Source organism: Fonsecaea nubica (genome assembly GCF_001646965.1).
Source record: "Fonsecaea nubica strain CBS 269.64 chromosome Unknown Scaff12, whole genome shotgun sequence".
NCBI lineage: Eukaryota > Fungi > Ascomycota > Eurotiomycetes > Chaetothyriales > Herpotrichiellaceae > Fonsecaea > Fonsecaea nubica.
Window position 1 is genome coordinate 183,373 of NW_019173685.1, and position 25,445 is coordinate 208,817.

At 52.7% G+C, this 25,445-nt stretch overlaps 11 protein-coding genes across 11 annotated transcripts; 3 read left to right on the forward strand and 8 right to left on the reverse strand.

Moving 5' to 3' along the window:
* Positions 1-241: 241 nt before the first annotated feature.
* On the reverse strand, positions 242-1,713 carry AYO20_02742 (hypothetical protein; the record flags this gene model as incomplete). Its single annotated transcript, XM_022641046.1, has 3 exons — positions 242-1,235; positions 1,315-1,422; positions 1,478-1,713. The coding sequence occupies 3 exons, from the start codon at positions 1,711-1,713 to the stop codon at positions 242-244; spliced, it is 1,338 nt and encodes a 445-aa protein (XP_022502921.1).
* Positions 1,714-2,422: 709 nt separating this feature from the next.
* On the forward strand, positions 2,423-3,544 carry AYO20_02743 (hypothetical protein; the record flags this gene model as incomplete). Its single annotated transcript, XM_022641047.1, has 1 exon — positions 2,423-3,544. One exon carries the CDS (start codon positions 2,423-2,425, stop codon positions 3,542-3,544), a length of 1,122 nt encoding a protein of 373 aa, XP_022502922.1.
* A 565-nt stretch (positions 3,545-4,109) lies between these two features.
* AYO20_02744 (hypothetical protein) lies at positions 4,110-5,800 on the reverse strand (the record flags this gene model as incomplete). The annotated part of the gene is made up of 3 exons (XM_022641048.1): positions 4,110-4,772; positions 4,846-5,422; positions 5,505-5,800. 3 exons carry the CDS (start codon positions 5,798-5,800, stop codon positions 4,110-4,112), a joined length of 1,536 nt encoding a protein of 511 aa, XP_022502923.1.
* A 935-nt stretch (positions 5,801-6,735) lies between these two features.
* AYO20_02745 (hypothetical protein) lies at positions 6,736-8,459 on the forward strand (the record flags this gene model as incomplete). Its single annotated transcript, XM_022641049.1, has 2 exons — positions 6,736-7,353; positions 7,422-8,459. 2 exons carry the CDS (start codon positions 6,736-6,738, stop codon positions 8,457-8,459), a joined length of 1,656 nt encoding a protein of 551 aa, XP_022502924.1.
* Positions 8,460-8,596: 137 nt separating this feature from the next.
* Positions 8,597-9,742, reverse strand: AYO20_02746 (hypothetical protein; the record flags this gene model as incomplete). Its single annotated transcript, XM_022641050.1, has 1 exon — positions 8,597-9,742. The coding sequence occupies one exon, from the start codon at positions 9,740-9,742 to the stop codon at positions 8,597-8,599; it is 1,146 nt and encodes a 381-aa protein (XP_022502925.1).
* An 841-nt stretch (positions 9,743-10,583) lies between these two features.
* AYO20_02747 (hypothetical protein) lies at positions 10,584-14,262 on the reverse strand (the record flags this gene model as incomplete). Its single annotated transcript, XM_022641051.1, has 6 exons — positions 10,584-11,609; positions 11,672-11,732; positions 11,790-12,655; positions 13,289-13,441; positions 13,493-13,940; positions 13,991-14,262. The coding sequence occupies 6 exons, from the start codon at positions 14,260-14,262 to the stop codon at positions 10,584-10,586; spliced, it is 2,826 nt and encodes a 941-aa protein (XP_022502926.1).
* A 1,659-nt stretch (positions 14,263-15,921) lies between these two features.
* Positions 15,922-16,776, reverse strand: AYO20_02748 (hypothetical protein; the record flags this gene model as incomplete). The annotated part of the gene is made up of 4 exons (XM_022641052.1): positions 15,922-16,044; positions 16,097-16,138; positions 16,214-16,675; positions 16,723-16,776. The coding sequence occupies 4 exons, from the start codon at positions 16,774-16,776 to the stop codon at positions 15,922-15,924; spliced, it is 681 nt and encodes a 226-aa protein (XP_022502927.1).
* Positions 16,777-17,836: 1,060 nt separating this feature from the next.
* Positions 17,837-18,949, reverse strand: AYO20_02749 (hypothetical protein; the record flags this gene model as incomplete). Its single annotated transcript, XM_022641053.1, has 3 exons — positions 17,837-18,133; positions 18,207-18,496; positions 18,556-18,949. The coding sequence occupies 3 exons, from the start codon at positions 18,947-18,949 to the stop codon at positions 17,837-17,839; spliced, it is 981 nt and encodes a 326-aa protein (XP_022502928.1).
* Positions 18,950-19,419: 470 nt separating this feature from the next.
* AYO20_02750 (hypothetical protein) lies at positions 19,420-20,430 on the forward strand (the record flags this gene model as incomplete). Its single annotated transcript, XM_022641054.1, has 3 exons — positions 19,420-19,683; positions 19,745-20,333; positions 20,387-20,430. 3 exons carry the CDS (start codon positions 19,420-19,422, stop codon positions 20,428-20,430), a joined length of 897 nt encoding a protein of 298 aa, XP_022502929.1.
* Positions 20,431-22,444: 2,014 nt separating this feature from the next.
* On the reverse strand, positions 22,445-23,755 carry AYO20_02751 (hypothetical protein; the record flags this gene model as incomplete). The annotated part of the gene is made up of 3 exons (XM_022641055.1): positions 22,445-22,543; positions 22,624-23,672; positions 23,740-23,755. 3 exons carry the CDS (start codon positions 23,753-23,755, stop codon positions 22,445-22,447), a joined length of 1,164 nt encoding a protein of 387 aa, XP_022502930.1.
* A 550-nt stretch (positions 23,756-24,305) lies between these two features.
* AYO20_02752 (hypothetical protein) lies at positions 24,306-24,893 on the reverse strand (the record flags this gene model as incomplete). The annotated part of the gene is made up of 2 exons (XM_022641056.1): positions 24,306-24,784; positions 24,842-24,893. 2 exons carry the CDS (start codon positions 24,891-24,893, stop codon positions 24,306-24,308), a joined length of 531 nt encoding a protein of 176 aa, XP_022502931.1.
* Between the last annotated feature and the right edge of the window lie 552 nt (positions 24,894-25,445).

Below are 25,445 nucleotides of genomic sequence, written 5' to 3' on the forward strand. Positions count from 1 at the left end.
ACCCGAGTCTCATGGTCGAATGCGGTCGAGAGCGAATACAAGATTACGCGTTTACCAAGTCCGGGTCAACGCCCTCGAACCCCAGTCTGCTGAGGACCTGTGTGTGATGGCAATACTCTGGCGTGCAATGGTCAGCTTCACGGACTTTGGAAGCACCTGCGTCTGAATAATCAGATTCTAGTAATCAGAGTCTAGTTGCGCAACAAGGAAAAAGATCTTCGCAACAAAATGCCTATCAAGACTACTTAGGGGGAACGTAGGCACCCGTCTGATCCCACTCATGGTTGTTATGATACAGTCCGACTCCCTGCCCGTCTCTTTTCCAGATTTGACCGTCCTTCATGACAAAGTCGACCTTTCTCAGGGCATTCTTATCCTCTCTCGGGTCTGAAGCGAGGGCGATGATATCGGCCCTCGTCCCCTCTTCAAACCATCCGAATCGCATTCCACACAGGTCTCCTCCGCACGCCTCCCAGCCTCCCACGAAGCACGACTCCAGTACATCTTCCAGTGGGATACCAGCCTCAAGCATGAGCTCCATCTCCCGAACGCCTTGGCCGTGGGGATAAGGGCCCGTGTCTCCTCCACAAGCCAAGCGGACGCCGACGTCGTAGGCCAGCTTTGCCTGTGCTTTGATCTCATGGTATCGTCGGTGATGGACCCGCTCACAAACAGCAAGGGTGGGACAGAAGACAACGTTCTTCGCCTTCATTAGCTCAAAGAGCTCCCTGTCCGCGAAATAGGCATGTTCCAGTGTGTGCACACCAGCCTCGATGGCGATCCTGGCTCCCTCGATAGTCCCTGCGTGACATGCCACGGGTGCCTTTCCCATAGCAGCTTCCTGGACCAGAGCCTCGACCTCATCCTTTGCGAAAACGAGCAGGTCCGGGTTTGGATCAGCTGGAGGATGCGTCACGCCGACTTTGTAAGGATGCTGTTGCGCAGGTGGGTATCGCATGATTCGGCGACGGTAGTCGGCGAAGAACTTGATCACGTCTGCCCCAGCGGCCAAGCGTCGCCTCACCGCAGTGCGCACTGCCTCTGGACCGTCGACCGCCTCTCCCCCCATTGGAAGGCACACACCGCCTGAAGAATTCTCTGTGCGTGGCTCATAGGATCCCGTGCTGGCGAGAGCACGTGTCGCGACGAACATTCGGGGACCAGGCGTGAAGCCGCGGTTGATGCAGTCGCGGAGCTGAGCGTCGCCTTCTCCCATCGACTCGGAGCTCAAATCTCTACCAATCCGTAAGGAATCAGCGGGATGATACTTTTCCAGACAACCAAGAATGGAGGAGCGTCCGGGGAGAATCCTACCGATAGGTCGTGTAGCCCGCAAGCAGAGCTGTTCGGACGTGATTCACCGCGCGGACAATCCTCTCGACGGTGCTCTCGTCGCGTTTCTGCAACAGCGATGCTCGTTCACTGTACCCAAACATCAGATTTTGCGTTGTAACGGTTCAAGCGTGGAGACACTTACTCGTATGAGTGGAGAAAGACATGTGTATGTGCGTCTACAAAACCCGGCATGACAATGCTTCCACGAAGGTCGACGTCTCCCTCTGGCACCGAGTCACCCAGTGACCCTGATGGTCGTTGCGAGACTGCCTCAATCAGGCCTGTCTTGGGGTTGACGGTGATTGAGACATCGTTGACAAATGCTTTTTTCTTTGGGTCGAACAGCGTCGACGTGTGGACGGTATATGGAGCTGCCATTGCTTACTTGGTACTATTGTCGAGTAAGAACTTGTCGAGTAAGAACTGATATGGACAAGAATACAGTGTAGCACTCTTTTGATGACGGGAAGGGGTATCAAGTCCCTTTTGAACATATATCCTCTCTCCTCCGTCCTTGATACTCCGCGTAACAGTCAGTACCCTTTGACACTGGGGTCTTGTCACCTTATCACATCGGGCTTGCTTGCTTGCTAATCGGGGATTCTTTGCTGGACCCACAAGATTCGGCATTCGACGAACTGAAGCATCCACTAAGAGCCGGCTAGCCTTTCCGGGATATTCTCTTCCCCACATCGGCATCGGCGAACAGCGCTTCGGCAGGCGTGGTCTACGCTCAAACCCGTCTTGGATACATGTACGAGGTAGTCGGATAGTCTCACACCCTAGCCTACCAGGTCAAGACTCGCTTTGTGCCGTTTTCAGGGTCCCAGGGTGGTGATGAAATTGAAAAGTTATCCGCACTGGTTATACAGCAAGGAGGAGGCTTGACCTATGTGCATGATGTTGTGTACTCTGACATATTGTTCAAATATGGTCCTAACAGGTAATTGTGATTTATTATTGCCACGCACACGGCGTATTTGATCCCGGACATAGCAAACAACGACAATCCCCAGATCTCACGTCTGAATACCTGATTGCATACAAGAATTTTTATCCTGTGAAAGAATCACTCATCGAGCCCGTCATGTCTGTATCTATCCTTGCCGCAGGAGACATCGTTCTCAGTGACAGGCTCAACCGGACGCCGGGTCCGGGGACTGTGTACGACAGACTCCAAGCGGCAGACTCGTGCTTTGCGAACCTCGAAATGCCATTCTGCAAAGACGGGTATCCCGCGGAAAAGTTGATCGCGCTGAGATGCGACCCGCAGCACGCAAGGGTGATCCGAGAGATTAGCGTCGACGTCGTCACGGTCGCCAACAACCACGCCATGGACTACGGCATGGAGGGCATGCGTATGACTTCCCAGGCCCTCGACAGAGTTGGCGTTGCCCACGTCGGCACCGGGGCGGACATTTTCCAAGCATACGCGCCGTTCCTCAAGACCGTCAACGGCGTCAAGGTGGCGTACATCGGCGTGACGACGACGTTGCCCAACGGCGCCGGGGCGGGCGTGTCGCGACCGGGACTGGCCGGCGTCCGCGTCTTTAGCAAATACGTCGTCGACACCGTCACCATCGACGAGTCCCCCGGCATGGCCCCCTTCGTCGAGACCGAGACGTACAAGCCGGACGAGGAAATGCTTCTGCAGACGATCCGCCACGCAAAGACCCAGGCCGACGTCGTCCTCGTGGCCATCCACTGGGGCGTGCCGTACGGGTGGATCCACAGGACGCAGGACGAGGTTGCCACGTACCAGCGGCCGCTGGCGCGCGCGATGGTCGAGGCCGGCGCGTCGGCCATCTTCGGCCACCACCCGCACGTCGTGCAGGGCGTCGAATGGCACGAGGGCAGCCCCATCTTCTACTCCCTGGGGAACTTCATCTTCAGCAACACCGTCGTCACCCCCGCCGACAGCTGGCGCACATACCCCCCCTACGACTGGAGCAGTCTGCAGACCACGCTGTCCAACATCGGCGCGCTGGCAAAAGTCACTTGGTCCCGGGGCAAAGTGTCCGGCTGCTCACTCGTCCCGATCACGATCGCGGAGGACGGCGAGCCCATCGAGGCTACGGAACAAGATGCCACTACGCTCCTGTCGCGGCTGCAGGCGTTGTCCAAGGATCGCGCGACCCAGTTTACATTGAGAAAGCAGAAGGCCGGGTACGAGATTGACATCACCAGGATAACGGGACCGAGTCTCTAGGCGAAGAAGGCATGGCGAGCAGTGAATTTTTGTAGATTTCTCAATTAGTTTGACTGTGGTTGCAAAACCTGAGACCAATTGAATCAACGGTGTGTCTAGTTAACCTGAAGCGTCGATCTTCTTTCCAACAGAGCTCCCTCGTCTGATATATAGTGTATCGTTTGATATAATAGTGTCCAAGTGTCCATCTTTATGTTACAAATTTTAGGTCACGCATTAGACTGGGTCCGAAATGTCCCCAATTTGAAGCTATACTCTGTACAAGTACCCGTTCTTAAACCAACGAGTTGTATAGGTAGCAGTGACACCTGCACGCGAATCGGCCCTCCAGAACCCAAAACAGATATTCGAGGGAGTATTATGTACGTGACGGATCAAAGCGCGTCGAACAGTGCCGACTTCGTCTGATATACGCTGTAAGCTAGACCTTCACAGTCTCCATGTCCATAACAATATGTGAGATTGCCTATTGCACAAGCTCTTTTTTTTTCCTATGGCAGCTCTCTGATCGTGACAAGTCGAACGCTGTCTGAAGCTCCCCCGAAAGATCCATGGCCACTTTCTTTCAGAGTGCGTAGCGGAAATACATGTTTTCCATGTCCGTCAGGTCCAAGAACTCCTGACCCTCGGGCTGAGGAGGGAGGTCGCCGGCAATGGCGTCGCGCCTCTTATTCTCGCGCCAGTTGAGAAGCCACAGGCCCAAGATGCACAAGGACGAGGCCAAGTAGACGCCCAGGATGGTGTACTTTGCTTTGGTGTAGTACGGGGGATCCTGGAATGTCTGAGGGCCGATCAGGAAGCCGACGCAGTATGCGATCAAGACCAGGGCGTTGACGGTCGTCTTCTTGGTGTAGCCTGCGACGTTGGTGCTGACAATGCTGAAAATCAGGATGAGTGGGGACGGCGAGTTGCCCAGGATCACGTAGTAGACGACCAGTTGTCCGTAGCGGTATGCCGTGGGACCCTCGCTGGCCAGGCCCGTCATGATGGCGATGGAGGCGATGCTCAGTAGCATCGCGAGAAGAGCCGTCAACATTCGATTCTTGAGTCGGCCTGCAAGGTAGGGAAAGAAGAGATTCGTCACAATCTGCGTCAGGCCACTAGGCATGCTGAGGAGGAGGGTCGTCCGGGCATCAAACCCCCAGCCTTGGATCAGTAGGGCGAAGAACAGGGTCAAGCCGCCAGATGGAATCAACCACAAGATACAGAAAATGCAGCAAAGCCACGTCTGCAGTAAAACCCATTAGCACATTATTCGGTGATTGAAGAGAGCTGAGCATAGGCGTTTGGCAACGACGTACTCTTGGATCCGTAAATGCCTCACGAAACTGTGGCCACTTGAAAACTTTGCTCCCAATACCTTGCTGGTTGACCCGGAGACGTTCAATGGCAATGCGTCGATCGTGTTCGTCCAGCCATTTGGCTGTCAGAGGGGATTCCGGAAAGAAATAGAACATGAAGGCACCAAAGACGGCGGTGAGTCCACCAGAGAGGACGAACAGGGCCTTCCAACCAGGAAAGGTGATGCTGGGGTTGCCCAAAAAGCCCGAGGCGACACCGTATGCGAAAGCACCTCCCCCAATCTGCGCCGCCGAGTTTCCGATGTACCAAAATGCGGTCCGTGTAGCTTGTTCATCTCGTTGGTACCACCGGGCTGTGATGAGCACGAACCCGGCCGTGACGGCGCCTTCGAGGGCACCAAGGAAGAAGCGGACAACCATCAGACTTGCAAAGTTGGTGCACGCGGCATGCAGACAGAGCACGCCTCCCCACGCGATAATGACACCAGAGATATATGTGGCCAGAGGATAGCGCTGCATGAGCCGATTGTGTGGATAGGCAAATGCCAGGTATCCGAAGTAGAAAATAGAACCCAACCTGCGTCACGACGTCAGAATCAACCGACTGTTCAACTCTTTGGGACATGGAAAAGCACCGAGTCAACGAGCTAAGGACATACCACGCATATTGAGAGCTCGACAAATGGGTATCTTTGACGATGCCCATGACAGAAGCATAGCTCAAGGCTGTTTTGTCGAAATATTGCACCGTGAATGTCAAAAACATCCATGGGATAATATGACGGTCGATGGTCCGCCGGATGCGCTTGTTGTCTTCAGCGCTGTACGTGACAGCTTCGCCGACAACATATGAAAGAGCTGCGTCGGCCTCTCTGGTGACTTTGACAGGTTCCTCGATGTCGAAGGTTTTTTCGGCAGCAACAGCATCCTTCATGTCCTCGGTAGTCGACGGCATTGTTGGCTAGGAGATATAAAAAGGTGCGTTTCGCAGAGCACCAACGGCTTGTGCATTCAGTCGCAGTCGAATATTTTGTTGGATGATGGTGATGACAATAAAGCAAGATTGGACGAACATGACCCTTCTCTCGCGACAGATATTCTCCAGTCAATCCATTGTGTCTTTATACCTGCAACGGCACAGGGCGAACCCTACAGACCCAACGAGCTCCTCTTCCCCAGATTCGATCCAGACTCAGCTGTTAGGAAGCCACGAAGAGTGCCGAGACCATGCCGATAATGATTAAAAAAAGGAGATAGCCTAGAGTTTTTCATGGCCTCAAGGTCAACTCCGTTGCTAATCTCGCAGTGGCAAAATCTTGTCCCTTGGCAAATGCTGGAGAGTTTCTGCCCACTGGCACAAACCCCAGATGTATCTGGGAACTAGAGTTAATCAGACGATAATTCGGGAAGACTATGAGAGTATCTCTGCGCGTTACCCGATTGGCTCATGAGGATCTCCATACTGTTAGTATCCACAACCGTCACATGTACATTTCTCCACCTTTTCCATGCCGAATATCTGATTCCAGCTCTGTATGGAGATGAAATGTATGGGGTGGGATGATCGTTTACCGAGAAGCGTCGCGGAGTGCTTCTCCAATCTCGCGTAAACCCGAGGTCGAGCTCCGCCCGTTGTATCGAGTCTGCCGGCAAAGGCCCAGACAAACGTGTACCGAGTACTCTCTGAATGAGATGTGGACATGTCCAGGTCCACGGCCGATGTTGAGATGTAAGGTTATCGTTAATAAGTTGATCAATTTCCGGCTAGTTAATCAGACACACAGATTCTCGAGATAACCCTTTTCTTCTGTGTCCGTCTCTTTGATACATGGTGTTGCTCGATCTCACCTCTCGACAGCCCAGGAGTCATATCATCAACGAGATAAGCCAATGGGTTCAGAATCGGAAGGGGTCCAATCGCCAATTGTGACCCTGCCGCAAGGAAAGCTGAAGGGTACCGTGCAAACAGATGGATTGCCCCAGCCGGTCGAATGTTTCTTGGGTTGCCCATACGCGCAGCCTCCAGTGGGAGACCTCCGCTTTCGACCCCCTACTGCCCTCGAGCCCTCGATCGAGACCTTTGACGCTTCGAATTATGGAAAGGCCGCTCCGGGAAACCCTTTGATTCCTCCTCGCATCCCTCTCGTCTACGGCGAGGACTGCCTGACGGTCAACATCTTTAGACCAAGGCTGAAGCACGCTGACCGCACTCTGTTACCAGTGCTCGTCTACGTCCATGGAGGGGCGTTCAACCGGGGTAACTCGTCCATGCAGAACACCGCATCCATGGTGGCATGGTCGGAGCAGCCTTTCGTGGCCGTGTCTTTCAACTACCGCGTGGGGGCACTTGGGTTTCTCCCATCTAGGAGATCTGCGGAAGAAGGTATTCTGAACTTGGGGTTCCAGGACCAAAGGTTCCTGCTCCATTGGGTTCAGGACAACATTCACGCATTTGGTGGGGACAAGAATAATGTCACTCTGATGGGACTGTCTGCCGGCGCAATTGCTGTAAGTTCTCCAAAATCCCTCCTGGAAGTCGAGCGGGATCTACGAGGTACTGACCACTCCAACCATAGATTGGACACCTCATTCTTCACTACAGCGATGATAACCCCGGTCCCTTCCACCGAGCAATCATCCAGTCTGGATCTGCCACGACGAGGGACTGTCGACGTTACGACGCCGACGCGATAGAACGATACTTTCAAGACTTTCTCGCCGCGACGGGCTGCCGACAAGATCTTCCCGCGGCCGACACGTTCGAGTTCCTCCGCAAGCTGCCCCTCTCGGTAATTTCTGCGGCCCAAGATACCGTCTTCGACAAGTACAAGGCTACGATGCAATGGGCCTTCCGGCCCGTCATTGACGGCGATATCATTCGCCAGGCCCCGACCGAGAGCTGGCGCCAGCGAAAGTACTACAAGATTCCCATCTTGACCGGGTTCTGTTCGCACGAGGGATCGTTGTATGTGGACAAGACTCTGTCCAACCCCGAGCAGTTCACACAGTTCATGCGCGTGCTGCTTCCCAGTCTGCCTGACGAGGATATTGCCCAACTGGATGCGCTCTATCCGGATCCATCGACCGGCGATCCCACGTACCAGGATGAGCGTGTCAGCACTGTCGGTATCGGGCCGCAGTTCATGCGCACAGAGGCGGCGTATGGCCAATTTGCTCTCATCGCCCCGGTTCGCCAGACTGCACACTACGCCTCGTCCCTGCCGGGCGCACCGCCCGTGTACCTCTACCACTGGGACGTGTGGACGACGCTGCTCAACGGTGCCGCGCACGCGGACAACCTGAAATACGAGACATACGACCGGGAAACCACGTCACTCTCCGAGGCGCAAAAGGAGGTCTCGGGCATGTTCCACGCCTACCTGACGAGCTTCATCTGCAATGACGGCGACCCAAACAAGTTGCGCGGCAGATACAAGCATCGACCAGAGTGGAGGCCCTACACCCCCGATCAACCGCTCACCATGGTTCTGGGAAAGGGAAATAGAGAATTAGTCGGCGGCGACGGGGGTATACCGGCCGAGCTGGTCCACGAGACTTGTTATGATGAACAGTGTAAATTTTGGTGGGAAAGGACGCCCATCACGCAGCAGTAGTTCAAAAGTAGCTATTTGAGCCATATGTCGGTTGAATGAATGGAGCAGATTCGGACGGCCGGGAACTACTATGTTATTGTTCTCTAGATAACCTCCTTTAGCCCGGCTAATACCTGAAAATTTTCATACAAGAGCAGTTACTCGCCCTTCCTGTCAGCATGCTGCCCTGCCATGTATTCAGGACTGCAAGGATAGTCGGTATACCCCGCCGGACTCATCTTCAGGTAGAAGGATTCTCGATGGTAGGGGTTCAACGGAAGACCCTCGGCAAGTCTGTACGGCAAGTCGGGCGTGCTTATGTAGAAGCGGCCAAAGGCGACACACAGGTTCGAGTTCGTGTATACCTCGTCCGTGGCCTTCTTTGCCGTCTCGGCCGTGAAGCCGCCGGCGAGGATGATCGGGGCCTCGGATCCCCAGAGCTGGATGAAGGGGTTGTTCCGTCGGGTCAAGACATGGTACGATGCGTTCGCCACGTCGCCGGCGTAGCGACTCTCGACGAGATGCAAATAAGCTAGGTCGAGCTTCTTGAGCTCCGAGATCAGGTAAGTGAACTGGGGTACCGGGTCTGCCATTCTCTGACCGTCAAAATCAGTCCACGGCGAGAGACGGACCGCAACCCGTTTGCTGTCGCCGACGGCAGCAATGAGCGCTTTGGTGACTTGCAGGGGGAAACGGGCACGGTTCTCGATACTTCCACCGTAGTCGTCGGTGCGGCGATTGCACACGTCTTGGAGGAACTGGTCTGGAAGATAGCCGTTGGCGCCGTGGATCTCGACCCCGTCGAAGCCAGCCGCCATGGCATTCCTCGCTGCCGCAGCGTAGTCGTCGATGAACACTTGGATCTCCTCGTGCGACAAGGCGCGGGGTGCTGGAGCGTCTTTGCTCAGGGGTACTGCGCTTGCACTGACCAACGGGTAAGGACCACCTTCGGCTCGCCGGAGAAGGTCAGGGTCTGCCCTCCGACCCAAGGCCCAGAGTTGAAGGAAAATGAAGCATTTCTTCTTATGCACGGCGTCTGTGACCATCTTCCAAGCGGCGATGTGTTTCGAACTCCAGATTCCTGGCACATTGGCCATGCCCGATGCCCGAGGGCTGATCAATGTGGCCTCGGTGATGAGAAGCGTCCCCGGTGTCGACGCACGCTGTGCGTAGTAGAGAGGTACAAATTCCATGGGAAGACCGTCATTGTCGGTCCGGAATCGTGTCAATGGAGCCATGACAATCCGGTGGTTGAGTTTGACATTGCCGAGCTGCAAAGGTGAGAACAGCCGTTCACCAGGCATGATGAGAGCGTTTCCAGTGCTTCAGATGGTCAAAGTGCTGTGTTTACTACTCACTTCTCCTTCTTTGAGCAGGTGCAGGTGCTTTTGAGACATGCTTGGATTTGTAATCCCATCGATACTAAATCCGACATTTGAATGTCTCAAGACGATTCCCAATTCTTGTCCTGTGAATGGCTCCGTGGGAAACTGGTGATTATTCAACTTCAGTGTTGATGAAATAATATGAAGCGCGGCATTTGCCGATCTCAGATGGATCTGTCCTAATAATTGGATACGGAGTTGCGCTGGTTGGTGAGCGAGTCTCACGCTTAGCCCCGTCCACGGCACGAAATAAGGGAGTGGATGCCTTTGACAGCAGGGAGTGATCACCATCCCTCAGGGGTTTCTGAAGTGGAGTGACCTCGATCTGTCGTTGTATGTCGCCCTCGGCCTCTTGATCTTGTCATATGTCGCTTGTAATGGGAATGAACTGGCTGTTGATGTGAGGGAGTTGAGACCCAGACGCCACGGCTGTGGTAAAGCATCATCACTGCCATCTGGATAGTGCAGTGTCTTGGTGACATCTGGCACCGCTCAAACTTCGTCGTTTCCAGCATCGTGCATACGGCCAGAGTGCAAATCATCGTAACGGCTGTAAGCGATCTTTAGAGGTAAAATGCGAGAGGATATTAAGGCGTACCCTCTCTGTCAGGGCAAGTACCAAGCTTACATGACCCCCAATTGAGGCAACTGTAACATAGCTTGCATTCGAAATTCAAAACGTCTTGAAGGTTCACAAGTCGCGGTAGTTGAAAAGAATCATTCAACGAATTGGTAGCAGGCCAAAACGCAAGATCTCAGCTCAAGCTTCCTCAAGTAATGCAGCAAAGATCTCCTCCGAATCAAGTCCAGAGAAGTCCCATACCATTGGGTCGATGTAGTTGAACGGGTAGGTTTCTGGGAATATGGGAAGACTGGGATCTAGGCTCGATCGACTGCCTAACCACGCGGACGTGTTAGAAGGACCCTCGGGCTCAGTAGAGAGTTGAATATTCGAAGTCTGTAAGATAGAATTAGATGCTCCCAGCAGCTGTGAGGATGTATCCGACGGCTGGTACTGTAACAGCACCTCAGGTCCTACAGTATGAGTTGCAGCCGTTTGATTTGGCGATGGTGTCAAAGGAAACCTGGTCATGTGATCAATTTTTTCTCTCAAAGAGAGAGTCTCAATCCTTGACGGGTCCTGCCCATCTGACCACCGTTGCAATACCTCCAAGACCGAGGTGGAAAGATTGTCGAGGGTGGACGCGTGTGGCAAAACGGATGGCCATCGACGAGATATTTTCCAGAAGAGCACCGGAAAAGTCTTGACGTATCTGGTCAGGATGCTAACATCCTCTCCTTCCAGGTGTTGACGATCCGGAGTGGGAGTTTCAAGACTGATCAGGATAGATGAGAGCAGGTACAGCCCAGCCTCTATGACACAGAAAGCGGCGTGCCATAGCATGAACATCTTTCCTAATCGATCAAGCACGCTGAATTCTTTGATCAAAGTTATCGACGCTTTCAGAGCTCTCTTGTGCATCTCCTTGGTCGGTGCAGGGCAACGTGGAGAGGGTCGGTTCAATCTCAAGACCTGAACTTGAAACAATACTTCGTGGAACTCAATTTTTTCCGTCAGATTGACACTCTGGCGGACTTTTTGGTACCAAGCATCGAGCTGGGCTTGCATTTGCGCAAGCCATGCCTCGAACGAACCAGGGCCAGTGAGAGCTGTAAGCGGCAAGTCGAAATGGTACAAACCGAAAGTGATATCACACTCTATCTCTCTCAGCGACCATATATGAGCAGAGTGTGTTGGTGTTGCTAGCGACTCCGACTCCGGGAACTGAACATTGAACACATTAGTCACTTCGAATCGGATTACGGGGAATGAAACACTGCAGGTACCTTTGCTGTGATCTCGGACCTTTTCCATTGGTATGGCAGACTCCGAACGACGTGAGCAGCCCTGCCAAGGTCAATCAGCATCACCAGAGCAAGGGTGCGGAATGTAGTTAGATCTCACGCATCTATGCCATACGCATTCCAGAACATCCTTCGCCGCGTATTCAAGACTGCTGAACTCAGTTTCATCTGTCGAGGGATTGGCAATTCTTCATGCAAGCCGAACTGAAATGCCATTCTACTGGCAGCTGAGGCACAATGACTGACGTTCACATGTTGGGGATTTAGAAAGCCGTAGTGTGTGAGAAGCTGCAGCGCTTGGAGACGTTCCCACGAGGCAGTCAGTCCAACCTGCTCCAGGTGAACCACGGCGGTAGCCCAGAGACCGTATGTAGTTGACGCCGCCCGTTTCTCGTCAATGTAGCTCAGGGTGTTGGAGCTGATGGCCAGAGTGATGCATATGACGAAGGCGTCATAGCCGCTGAGTTCTGGACTCTCATACACCCTATCCCTGGCTCGGTACAGATCTGCTTCGGCAATCGATGGGTATTGAGGAAGATATGTCTGACAGTAGTGTTTCAGCATGGCGTCAATGACATGGACAGGAATGGAAGAGATGGCCATAGGCCGCCACGACTGATCCATCGATTCGAGATTCTCTGACTCGTCCCAAGCTTGCTGGTTGAACTGAGGTAGAGGTGCATCAGAGAGGAAATATGTTGATGTCAGGGGAAGGAGTGGCTCTTGCTTGCGCGTTCGGCCAGTCGGTTCCGCAATCGCCATTGCGACGAGCTGTGTTATCGTATCCACGCCATCAGGCTGTGCTTGGGTCTTGATCGCAGCGAGGTCGATCTCGAGTTGGGCAACTTGTGCCTCCAGATGACGGACCATGCTCCGAGGTTTGTCGGAACCACGAAGCGGATCGAACCCCAAGCACGTCACTCTAGCAGAAGCACAGGCGCCGCACGTCGGGTATTGGAAATCGCACTACATGATATTATCAGCGAGCTGGAGTTGGGTGCCGGTGAGACTGAAATCAGGACGATAATTCATGGAATGATACTTGCGTACCCGTATTTTTCTCTTCCGACAGCGCCCACACGCTTTGCTCTGGCGATGTCTCTTTGAAGATTCGGGAGTTGCAGACGCCATGACAATTGGCTCATACAGTCATGAGAATTGGAGGCATTGCCATGAAAGAATGTGGTCCAGATTCAAGGTCTCAGCAAAGGAGAATTGATAAAAGCTGTGTGAATAGAAGTCGAGAAAAGAATCACCCCACCTTCATCAAGGCTTTCAATTGGTCTGCATTTTACGGGCATGGAAGGGGCAGCCCCAGGGATCGATTTGCCTCTCCAAATGGATAGTCTTAGGGACCTCGGGCCCTCGGGCTTCCCCGTACTCCCCCATTGCGCCCACCCCACATACGCCCCTGACACCTAAGGCCAACAATGCCCGGAGCTGCAAAGACTGCGTACAATCAAGTCGCTGTCCAGATCACTTTGGAAAATACGACTATTACGACCAACACATATCTTACTACTGAGAGCTTCACTGGAAAAATCCAACTCATTGCCAACATATTCAGAGAATCCGAGCTTGCAAAAAACCGAGCAAAACTTTGCGAAACTTGTCGGTTTCGTCCGACTGTGGGCTGTGTCCTGAGTGCTCAAACACTTCCAGCTGTGCATCTGGAATGCCTTTAGCCATCTCCTCAGCAAAGCTCACCGGGGTGACATAATCATAGCGTCCGACAACGACGAGCGTAGGAGCCTATAAGATCAGCAGCAGGTCACAGAAAAAGAAGGACAGAAGGGACGTTACTTTGATATCCGGGAGTCGCTGTCGAACGTCGAAACGAGGCATGTTATAACCAAACGCCCAATTTTGGGTCTTGAAATGAAACTTGCCACCTGGGCCAAAGAATTCGCCAGAGGTAGTAACCTGGTCCCCAGAATCCGAGGTCCTCTTCAACGAAGCGTGCTCAGGAGGTGCATAAAAGGGGAGCAGTTCTGCAATCGCATCCCGGTAATCCTCGTCGTTGAGCAGATTGCCGGACCAGACGCGGACCTGACGATCCTTGTCCACCTTGACCCGATCCGACAACAAAATGTTGGCCAGAACACCCATCGCGCCCAAAGTTCCGACCGTCCACGTATCAATCAATATCAGGCCCTTCAGGCGGCCTGGATGGTTGACAGCATAGTCAAGGGCGAGAAAGCCGCCATAAGAATGGCCAGCAAGTACAAACGTTTCTACCTGTGTCCAGGCCCTAGCCTCGCTGTTAGTCGTCCACGGCGCTCTTATGGCGCGTCCACATACCTGAGATAGTCGATGTCCTTCATCCAGCGTTCATGTGTGAACGGCCCACTCATGTCAGACGCACCACTTCCCCTTCCATCAAAGACCAGAACTTGGAAGAGTGAAGAGAGATGGGCGAAACAGGCCTCGGGCTCCGCATGAGTGAACAGTCCCGGTGCTCCATGAAGGGCCATCAGTAGAGGCTTGGAGCCGGATGGGTCGTGTCCGAACACCTTGACGTGTAACTTGGCACCATCATCGACCTGGACCGTGAACTTGTTTGCTTCTACCATTGCTGCTTTGCTTCGTTGAATTAGGAATGGGAACCACAGAGCCCAGATCTGAATGATTTATCTTGCGTGATGGAAGGTTGGTCAGTCAAGCAAGCCTCCTCCGAGGGCAAAATATAACACTTGAGAAAGGATAAGCGTTATTTGTCATCTGCTCCATTTTGTGCCCGAGCTTAAACAGCATCTTTCTTTTTTCAAGATAATGCTTGCTACTGGCAACAACAAGCAATGGGTCTGGTGGCAATGGTGAAATTCGCTTCCTTCCTGATATTCGCGGAGAAAAGCTTCATTGGGGTGCCAAGACACGGATTAATGCGGCCTCTACTGAATGCCGAGAGAGACGGGCACGTGAGTGCACCAAGGGAGGATATGGCTGACATAACAATTGATGCTTGTTCCACATGACTATGACCGATAAGGCAATGTCTTATTGGTCAATAGTTGGTCATATTTGCACGAGGCACATCAAGAATCAAGACTCAGTCTTGACGTTAGACAATGTAAACCACACAGACCCAACTCCGGCCAATCCACACAACTCTGCCCCGGCTCTGCACTTCTCTACATGACTCAGTCTCAGCCTTGAATATTCAAGTCCCGATACGTGCAAGGGAAGATACATCTGCAGAATTACACGTCAAGGGTACCCGTTCTGGAAACTTCATCTGTCGATCAGCCCAGAAAAACCTTCTCATATCCAACACCGGACTGTCAATAATGAGCACCAGGGCCAAGTTCAATCTCCAATGCAGGCTTCTCTCTAGGATCGAGCATGGGAAGCCATCGCTCAAGAGACTGGAGATACTCGGAGTCAAGAGTGCACGGCATCTGGGTGCTTCGATATAGGAAAGGCTGTCAATTCAAACCTTTCCAGTATAAGTTTGAGTCAATAGCAGACTACTTCATCAAGCCTAAGGTGACTTTGCTGGCCCCCGGGGCAAAATATCCGCCTCCAGCGTTCTCTTTATGGGGTACAGAACGCCAACGAGAAGAAGTCGAGCCACACGACAAATAGATCTGGCTTCCCCGCTTCTCCTTGAAGTAACCATCCCGCTTTTCGGCCCGTTGGCCGTGTGTGGGCTCATCATGGCTTACAAGTCGTGTCAGTCAAGCTGTACCCAAGAACAGCATTCTTATCGTGCTGCCGCGGATGTGGTAGCAAGTACTATAGCCGATACTATCTGCGGAAAGCCGGCATATAGGTGGGAAATTCCATTGGGAGGACACTATACCAATACGCGGGGGTTTGTTTCAGGCTGTGAGAACGATTTACACTGTCGACTACTTTTTCAGCACAATATCACTTGCCCAGAGTGGGAGCAAAATCCTCTGCAAACACCCTACATTATCGTCCTCGGTCGACTGACACACTGTCCATCATGGACGGCTCAGTTATGTCCACCAGGTGATTTCTCCCGGAACCTCTGAGGGCTCCCCATGTACATGTTGGAAAACAGGTGCCCACATTGCTGCAGCCCGTTGGGAGGGAGTACCATTGGCATACGGTCGGGGGGGGGGGGGGGGGGGCACGACCAAGCGTTTCTCTCCTGAAACCTCCACAAACTGGCCAGCAATGTCCTTGTTGTCGAGGAAATATAGGAATGCATCTATCACACTATCCATTGACGTTGTACTACAGAACAGAGGTTTGTCAGACAGTGCTCACAGGGAGTCCAAGTGATGATATACGTACTTTTCGTATCCATTTGCGTCGATCAAAGCTTGAGGGACAACCTCTGCCCTCACAATCCCGGGGGCGACAGTGTTGAGCTGAATATTCTCTTTCTATACAAGGTTGTCAGCATCATAACACATCGCGTGGCGGCAGGAGACTTACTTTCTGCAGGATCGGGGCAACGGCGAGAGAAAAGCCAATGACCTGCCATCCGTGTCAGCGATCTTCGCGTCGGGTCTACCAGACACAAAGCATATAGAGACGCAAAAAAGTGCTTACTGCGGCCTTGGTGCCACTATACTCCGGGTATATGCTCGTACCATATAGCCCTGCTACACTGGCCACTGTGACGATTTGGCCTCCGGGGGTGGCATTCTGCCTCATGAAGTGTATGGCCAGCTGTACCCCATACATTACCGCCTTGAACGTCACATCAATTCCGAGGGTGTTTGGCTCCGGTGCCACCTCAGTGCTGCCTCGATGTCGGAAAATATAATAGGACGATCTCTCCACGATACCGGCATTCGGAATAAACGCATCCAGCCTTCCCCGGAGCTGCTTCACTTTCTGGAAGGCTTCCGCCTGCTGTTGGTAGCTCGAAACATTGCACTTGATGAATATGGTGGAAGGCGCGAGTTCTGCCGATAGTTTCTCGCCCTGTTCTTCGAGGATGTCGAGGATGGCGACGTGCCAGCCCCTTTTCACCAAATTGCGTACCGCCAGGGCACCGATGCTCGTCTTCTATACATCAGCTCCAGTATTCTTAGGGAGAGGTTGGATCCGCTCACTGCGGCACCGGTGGCAATGGCCACTTTCGCCGTATTTGGGTCATAGACAGCCATATTGATTGTTGATTAGGCGGTCGGGTCAATGTACAGATATTCATATGCGATTAATCATGTCGAGTCGTGGGACCTTGGAGACATTATGTCGGATCGTGTCACATAAAATGGTGTTAGACGAGGTAAGACTTCTAACCTCCAAGCAAATCGTCGTGATCTACGATTCGAACCTTCAAGGGGTGGGGAGGGGAGGGGCCCATTCGCGTGGAAATCCCGGTGCTGAAAGGGAACCAAAACGCACGGCAGCACAAACAGGCTTGGACTCTTTCCATCACGGCCTTGTAAGCTTGCAGGCTTGCCAATGATAGCAGAAGCCTGAGTACCAGGCATTGAATCCACACGGCCACCTCATGTAGAGCGCGCGGATTGGCTCGTATCGCTTTGACCGTCACTCTGTCGGGCGGAACATCTCCTCCACCGGATTCTGTTTCCCGTTTTGTTTCCTATACAGTTGAGGTGTGACTGTTGCTACGTTTCGGGCGGGAGAGACGGTTGATGGCAACCTTCCGGGCTTGGATCACCATGGCAGGGTTGGGGACCCGCACAAAGACCTGATGTGCTGCGAGAAGCTATATCCAACTACTGTTGGAGATGGATTTTGCCCTCGTTATGGATGTACGTGGGACCCATGAACCGTCACGGCAGCAATTCTTGTGGAGGCCATAGGGAATTCCTCTTGATGAGAACCTCACCTTCTTCTCCACCCTAGTTCACCGTCCTTCGCTACAAATGCAATACTTTGTACCATAGTCGACCTAGGTTCTCCCTTGGTTCTTTAGTGGCTCATAGATCCCTGAGTTTGGCAGGAATCCAGATCTTCTCCGATAGTTGCGAGCTTTAGTAAGACGGAGCGGCAGGATGTATCTGTGTCGACCCGACGAAGACGACTTGTACAGACGCGAAGCTGTATTGTCAAGAGAAGCGTCAGTGCCATCGTAACATGGACACATTGCATAAATATAAGACTCCGTAACAACCTCAAGCCCCCAAACCCCAGGTTCGGGCAATCAAAGAACAGAAGCCAAAAAAATACAGTAGCAGCGGTAGCAGTCCACTGGGGTCAATGAGATTCCAGATTCCAAGACAGAGCAAGGACTGAGAGGAATGTGACATACGCAGCAGTCGCCGCAAAGATCTCAACTCTCCGTGCCGTGGTGAAAATAGCCAGGCAGATGGAGAACAGGGCCGAGTAGGCCAGAAGGACCCCGAGCCGGTCCACCATGTTGTTGACAAAGTAAAGGGTGAAGATCGAGGCCGCGGGGATGGCCGAGGCAAGCACAACCCCTACCAGATGCGACAGGGCGCGGACATGGGTTTTGCGGTAATTGTAAATGCCACAGTCGGGGTCGACAGGTCGCTGAGAGAGAGGCGATTAGAGGGACAGCTCGCTATCTGAGGCCATGAGCGGGCGGCAAGGTAGTTGTACGTACCTTCCATCGATGTCCTATCAAGTTGTGAAATCGCCCGACAAGTTCATCCGACACCCATCGGGAGAAGAAGTCCTTCTCGACGGCTTCATGTGAGACAGTGACAAGATCGGAGGACCTATCGTCGCAGCTGGGGTCGTCAGGATCGTCAATGTGGAAAATATCGCGTTCGACGCCACCAAGAAAGTTGTCGCCATGGTCGCGGTGCTCGAGCCACACTCGCAGCGTTTTCAGATCGTGCTTGGTGGGATTCTGCAATGTGCACAGTTCCTTGTACTGGAGGAGCGACTCGTCTAGACAGACATCAGAGGGATGCGAATGCTGCAGCAAGGGGAGGATAACATGAGCGTACTGTATTCCCTCAACTTGACGCGGATTTTCTGGATGATGTCCCATTGCTCAGAGGGCTCGTCGTCGTCCTCCAGACCCTGGCTCAACTTATACCAGTTTCGTTGCGCTTCGATGCCTTTGAGGTCCTGCCTCTGTTCCTCATCATTCCGTAGATCTCTCAGTTCTGTCTCAAGATGAGTGATCTCGGCCTGCAAGAACAAAAGATTCTGAGCGTTCAGTGAACCGAAGCGACGAAAGATCGCCACTTCTGGCCAGGTGCCCATCAGATCCGACAGCTTGGGATAACTGCCCATACTCCAAGACCGGGGGATGCCAACTGGCGGGGCTTGCACCACGGCCGCTTCACTCTCTACTATCGTCTCCGGCGGTGACGATGATGGTTTTTCCACAGACATGGCGGGTGGATGGTTGGGTCCTTAACACGCCAAACTGAATCAGCTATTTGATTCCTGAGGCATAAAGTGGCAATTCCGGCCCAGCCGTTTTGTATCATTCACGAGCACATCTCATACGGCTGAAAAGATTGGGGCGGAGCAAATATGCAAGCTGAATGCACAGCCCACGCGGCAATCCCCCCTCCACACGAGGCAGAGCCGCATATGAGGGGCTGATGCGAGACCGGGCCATCTTGACGCATACAAAAGCCCCGGCCGCCGAAGAAGTAAGGCTGTCTTGGATGTTCAGGCATATGTGCTCATCAGCGGATGCCCACCTTGCCACCGCCTCTGTCACGCACAAAAGGCCATTCTCTCGCCAGTTTTCTGCTCACTAGCTGACGGTATAGTCCCGTCAATACCAGCGGTTTCACAAGTCCCCATCCTGTGCTCCCGTGCCGCCCCGGCCCTTTTGGCCCGAACCCACGCGGATGGCGCCTGATCGTCGGGCGCGCCTCCTCGCCTCGTTAAACTCGGTCTTTGGCCGTGATCCTCCACCCCACCAGGACAAGAAAGCGAGTGCTCTGCATCAACTGGCTTCGGCAGGTCTGGGTCTTGTGATTACGCATACTGAGGAGGACGCATGGGCAGAACAGGCTCGAAATGCGGCCTCGACTGTTCTCCAGGAGCTGGAAAAGGTGTGCAGCCCTGATCCTTTGCAGCCCGGCCAGCTGCCACGAAGGATTACGATAGAGGTTAGTGGGTTCTCCTGGAGCTAAATACATAATACCCCGTGCTGACAACGCTTAACTACAGGTCGTGGACGATGCCCAGTCCGAGAATGGAGTCCACCCCATCACCGGCGTAGACGACAATCCATTCGATCCCCACGCACAGACGGAAGACGACGAGAGCTACTACGATTTCGAGGAGGACATATACATTGTCAAAAATGAGGAGGGCAAAATCTTCAGCCGAGCCATGATCGACACGGGCATGGATGGGAATGCAATCAGCGTCGAGAAAGCCAGGTTGACAAACATACCAATCGAGCCTTGGACTGGAGGCCAGCTTCGTGATGCCGACGGAGAGCCGTTCAAGCCCGAAGGGTTACTGAAAGCCCAGTTCCATTTCAGTGGCAAGATGCAGACCAGCCGGAGCTGGCTGGTCGAGTTCATGGTTCTGCACAATCCTCCGTTCGACGTCGCCATTGGCAGGCAGTTTATCAACTCGGCGAGACTCTTCAAGAAGAGCGACGTGCTCCTTCCCATCGTGGTTGACAAGTCCAAGGATGCAAAAGCTCAGCAGATCAGCAACCAAAACGCGAAATGCGAGAGCGATCGCCAGAAGGAAGAGGAAAAAAGGCGAAAAGAGCTGATCCGCCGGAGAGAGAGGGAGAAGGCAGGTAAGAAGTGATAAGGGCCAGCGCTTCTCGGTCAGGCCTGCAACAGAACACAGAGTCGAAGCCGATGCCGTCACAAGCCCCGATGCAGAGTCTATAGCCAGGCGATTGCGAAGACACTCACAGGGCAAAATTGAGCCGAGGGACCGGACAATACGAGATCAAAAAGGTGAAGACGGTCAGTGCTGAAGTTGACACGATCCTGCTGACAACTATCGGATTGTGAGGTCAGCCAAGAGCGAGTGATTCAACACCCAGATATTAATCATGCGCCGGGAGGTTTCACTTATACTTGGAGGTGGAAAGGAGACTTTTATAGCGTCGAAACGAAGGCGGGCTACTACCACTACTAAGCTTGACTTAGAGAGTTTCACAGTCTAACTAGTGACTGATATTACCCTATGATTAAGGTTCTCTTTAGAGTTATTCCTCCTTACGTACCCTAATCAGACTCTAAACTCGATGCATATTATCCTATCCCAATTATTCTTCTCAAGACATACAATTCTTCTGCTCACAGTTGTCAGGATGAGGGGAGTATGCTATTGAATCCGAAGGGATCTCACTTCCCCTGAGACTGTGATCCACTTGACTCGACATGCCTCGCCACCCATCAATTCTACCCTCTCAGCATTCAAACAAACGCAATACGTGTCGCGCCCTCTGGTCCATACCATGCCCTCGAGCTTCGTCCTGCTTGAATATTGCATGGAGCTGTCCGGTCTGGTATTTTGAGTGACTGGTGCTGTGCCGAAGCTCGGGCCTCGAATCCGAACAATAGTGTCGCCTTGAATTTGTCCTGATCGTCCTCACAATTCCTTTCCATGCGGCAGTAATGGTATTGGAGCCGGCTCGCTAGATGTCTATCAGATCCTCCACCACCCCCTTGCTTGCTAGTCTCCGAAGGGAGAGCAGCCTCGGTTGCTGTGAGGTTATACTTTATTGGTAGGCTGTCATCCGTGAGTTGGTTGGTTAGTTGGCAGACGTTTGGCATTTCTGACAAGGCTGGCTGACTAAAGGGGTTTATCCATAATTTCAATTTTCTCAAGCCTTCCGTTGGTCTGCGCAATGCTTCTTGATAGAGGGTAGGAAGGACGACCTTGGCCTCTCCCGCACAGTTATTACCCGAGAATGGTTGTCAGAAGTCCTTACAAATTGCACGGTCTTCACTGATTTCGACACGAGCTGGGAAGGAGAGGGGAAGCAGGACACGGATCAGTACAAGCGGCCATGGTCCCGGGACGAGCAATCACAAGTGGCTAGAAGACAGAGAGGTGCCATTGCTGCACGAGTGACTGGATGACTTTGCTTCCCATTGCATTCTTTTCCCACCCTTTCAGCCACAGTCTTTTTCCGTTCCGGGAGGCCGATCATGTGACACGGACGCAGAGCAGGACGTCAGGGCTCTTCTGAGAGGAAGACGTAGAGAATTACGAAGCTGAAGGACGAAAGGACACAATGGTATATGAGGCAAGGAAGTTCAGAGCCTCGTCCGATCCACAGCGGATCCTGCCGAGTCGTGTCACAGACAGGCTAGTGTTGACTCGGGGGGTTTAACCAACGACGGTGACCGTGCGAGACATTTACTCAGAACAGCTGAACAAGGTAAAACTGACAAGCAAAATCATTAAAAGATGAGGGCCAAGAATAACACCATACGTAGCCTTCTGTGTCTGGAACATCGTCTTTTCTTTCGAGCACCTCCCCCCATCTTTTTGGTTATCGCCATAGCTCTAGCCTCTAAAGAAACCGTTTTTCCCGCCCGCAAAGGACATAAAATGTCACAAACAATGTGCCATGATCGTCGTTCATGTCAGATAAGTCCGGACCTCCCTTTTCGGGTCGTAAATCCCTTGAAACACCCATTTCAGCTTGTTGGTACGGCCCCCCCTGGACACATATATACCAAGATTTTTCAGAGCTGTTGGTGAGATCCGTTGTGGAACTTGTAAATAAAACAAGCTACATCGCGCAATAGGTCAGCGCTTGCTTTTGGAATGCTCGAGCAGCATCCACATATCCATAATTGCAATTCCAAGAGTCAGGATATCCAAACTCGGGTCGGCCTGAAGACCGATCAGCTCATTGCGAGCCCTGTCTCATGTCTTCTGTGCTTATGTCTCATCCCTCAGCACAGCGGGTGCGCCGAACTGATCGGCAATTTCCGTCTTGTACCGTGCCAGGAAGAGACCACCAAAATTCCGCAGATATTCCTGGCAGAAAGCAGTCAGAAACACTGCTTTGAATCGCACTGGACGCGTTAGGAGAGGCTCCGCACCCCAGGGATCCGTACCGACGAAACGAAACCTTTCAACCACCCATTCACATCGGCAAGCACTGTTGTAACATCCTTCCAGCGCCGCCTGACCCAGTCTTCAACCCGCCGATCTTTGTATCCCTTCCACCTCGCCCATACGACGAAGAGGAATACCAGACTTGCATCGATCATGATTTGCCGCACGAGTGCCCAGGCCAGCCATTTGACCCACGTTGATATTCGATAGAATATTCTTCTCCGCCTAGAGGTCTCCTCGGGGGAGAAAGAGGAAGAGGACAGTAAGTGATTTGCGGACAGTTGTTCTCGTAATGCAGCGACCTCGGTCGAGAGGTGTTTTAGGTGAGATTCAATACGACTTCGCCAGTCAGGATCAGAAGTCGCCTGCCGTGAAGCGGATAAAGGACCGATCACTGCATGGGTTACTGGGTCCACCTCTTCGCTCTCCACAATGTCATCGCTCCCTCCTTGTGACACCGGTGATAGGACGCGTAGTCGACTCGGGTCGGAATTTAACCTGCTCAAGCTTTCGCCTTCTCTTCGCGTGCTTTTACCGGGAGGTAGACTGCCAAAGCTCGTTGTTTGCCCCAGCCCAGCCCGCTCCAGTCGTCTTGTGGGCGACTCTGCGTCTTCATCCTCTGAGCTCCCGCTTTGGCTTTTGATCTGGTTCCAAACAAATTCCAGTTCCGCCACCAGCTCACGGGACTCCTGCGTGCCCGAGGCATATTCCTTCATCGTCTCTATTAGTGTACTGATGTAGCGTCGTTTCGCTTCGGTGCGGGACATGCCGGCACAAGCATGCCATGCGTCCCATTTCTCAATTTCGGCCTCGGCCTCTCGCACACGTAGGTCTCGAGATGCGTAGCGGTGAACGTTATTTGACTTGGAGTTATTTGGATCCGGCGAAACAGAGGGCAAGGTAGGACGGGGAAGGATGGATTCGACGTCGCCCTCCATCGACTGTTTATAGAGGCCATAGAGACGTAAGCGGGCAGAAGGAGGTGGTCGGGAGGAGCCCGTTCGAGGAAGACGACGGACTGTGGCGAGAGCATGGACAAAGACGCGGTCTGTAGGGGAGGAAGTGAGACTCTGGCCGTGTGCCCCCATGATATCAGAGATGCAATTGAGACATACCCACAGAGTCCGACATGGCGCCAACTGCGCCCGAGGCCTGCTTGCCTCTCTTTACAAAGCAGCGCCGATAAGGATCAATTCAATGTCAAATGAAGGATGTCATTCAGATGTCTGGTGCGGAAGATGACCTGTGGAGAAGGGGGGCAATTCCGTAGTCGCGTGAGAGGGCCGAGATGAATTTGGACGAGAAGAAAAGATGCCGGGCGATACAGTCATGAATATAGATCATCAGGAGAAGTATGAACACTGGAAGTAAAATGGGTAGATACTATGTCAAAGGCAGCTGCATAGCTGACTGACTGCCGAAGTTTGACGAGGACAGTATCGCGTTGATTGAGCAATCAATTCTTTGATCATCTTTGGATTTTCGGGATCTCTCCAAGGCCTCGGCCTGCGGTTACGGCGCCGCATGTGACGGCTTCGCGCCAATATAATAACACGGCAGCACGGGCACACAATACGAGGTTCATCCCACCATCCATCAATACTCTCTTTGATTCCACCATTTCCCCTCGTCGATACATCTCTCCAGCAACAGACGCTATCACCACTATCCTTGTACAAATCTATCCTCCCACCCTCTCTGGCTGCGACTTGCCACTCAGCTCCGTGGTCTCGCGGGCGATCCCGTGCGACGGCTGCTCAGGATCACTGTGCGCACCTTGTCGGTTTCTGGTCGACTCTTTCGGCGCCTCTCCGCCCATGGCATACTTGCTCAAATCTCCATATTTGACCGTGTTCAGAGCACTCTCGTGCGAGGCATGAAGATGCACTCGCGGTACTGTCGACTGTGATATTTGTCCCTTTTGCGCTGCATCAAATGCTTCCTTCCACCGATGTGCACAGAGACACCATTTCATTCCGTCTTTGACGCCGGCATCGCTAAGGTTATTGCCTCTCGAATTCGTAAAATCCAGAAACTCTTGGTTCACCGTGGCTGCTATCGAATGGTTTCCCTTGTCCTCAGGTCCCGTCCTGCAGTATCCATCGCGAAAGAAGCCGGTAGGAGGGTCTCTCGAGTGGATTGCCAGCGGCCCACCGGCGACTGATAGCATGTCAGTGTCGGTGCGTATTGACAAATAATTGAGCTAAGAGGGCGCACCATTCTTGTTCTTCATCATTTCCTTGCTTGAGGTCTGTGGAGATGCAGCCATTTTGAAGGAATTGCTCTAGTTGGCTGTAGCGTATCTCTAACAGTCTCTACAGTAATATGTCGAGTCGCGGCTCTGATACCAAAATATCTTCAAGAGATGAAATCGAAGAAGGGAAATTCGAGACGTCTTCGAAGCCTCACACTCATTTTACAGTCTCGGACAAAATGGTCAAGCCTGGGGGTTATGAAATCATGACGTTTTCCGGAGTGTTTACATCACCAGAAGCTCAAACACGATCCTGTGCGGCACAGATCGAAACTCATTGATGACAGCATGAATTGTCGCTTTTGGTATCCTTAAGAAACTGTGGAAGAGATCTGGGCAGACAGCTCCTCGCCTCTGCACTTCATCTGTGTGTGAAAGAAACTGAGAATACCTGGCAATGCTCCGCACACGCTGGCTCCAGTTCATTGCACGAGCAACAACATGTATCGATAAGATAAGACCCTGATCGGACTCAATAGCCGTCAGCTTCGCGATCAGCAGACACCTTATACGCCGTATTATACGCCTGGTATGCATGGAATGCCTTATATGCACGGCACCATTCTG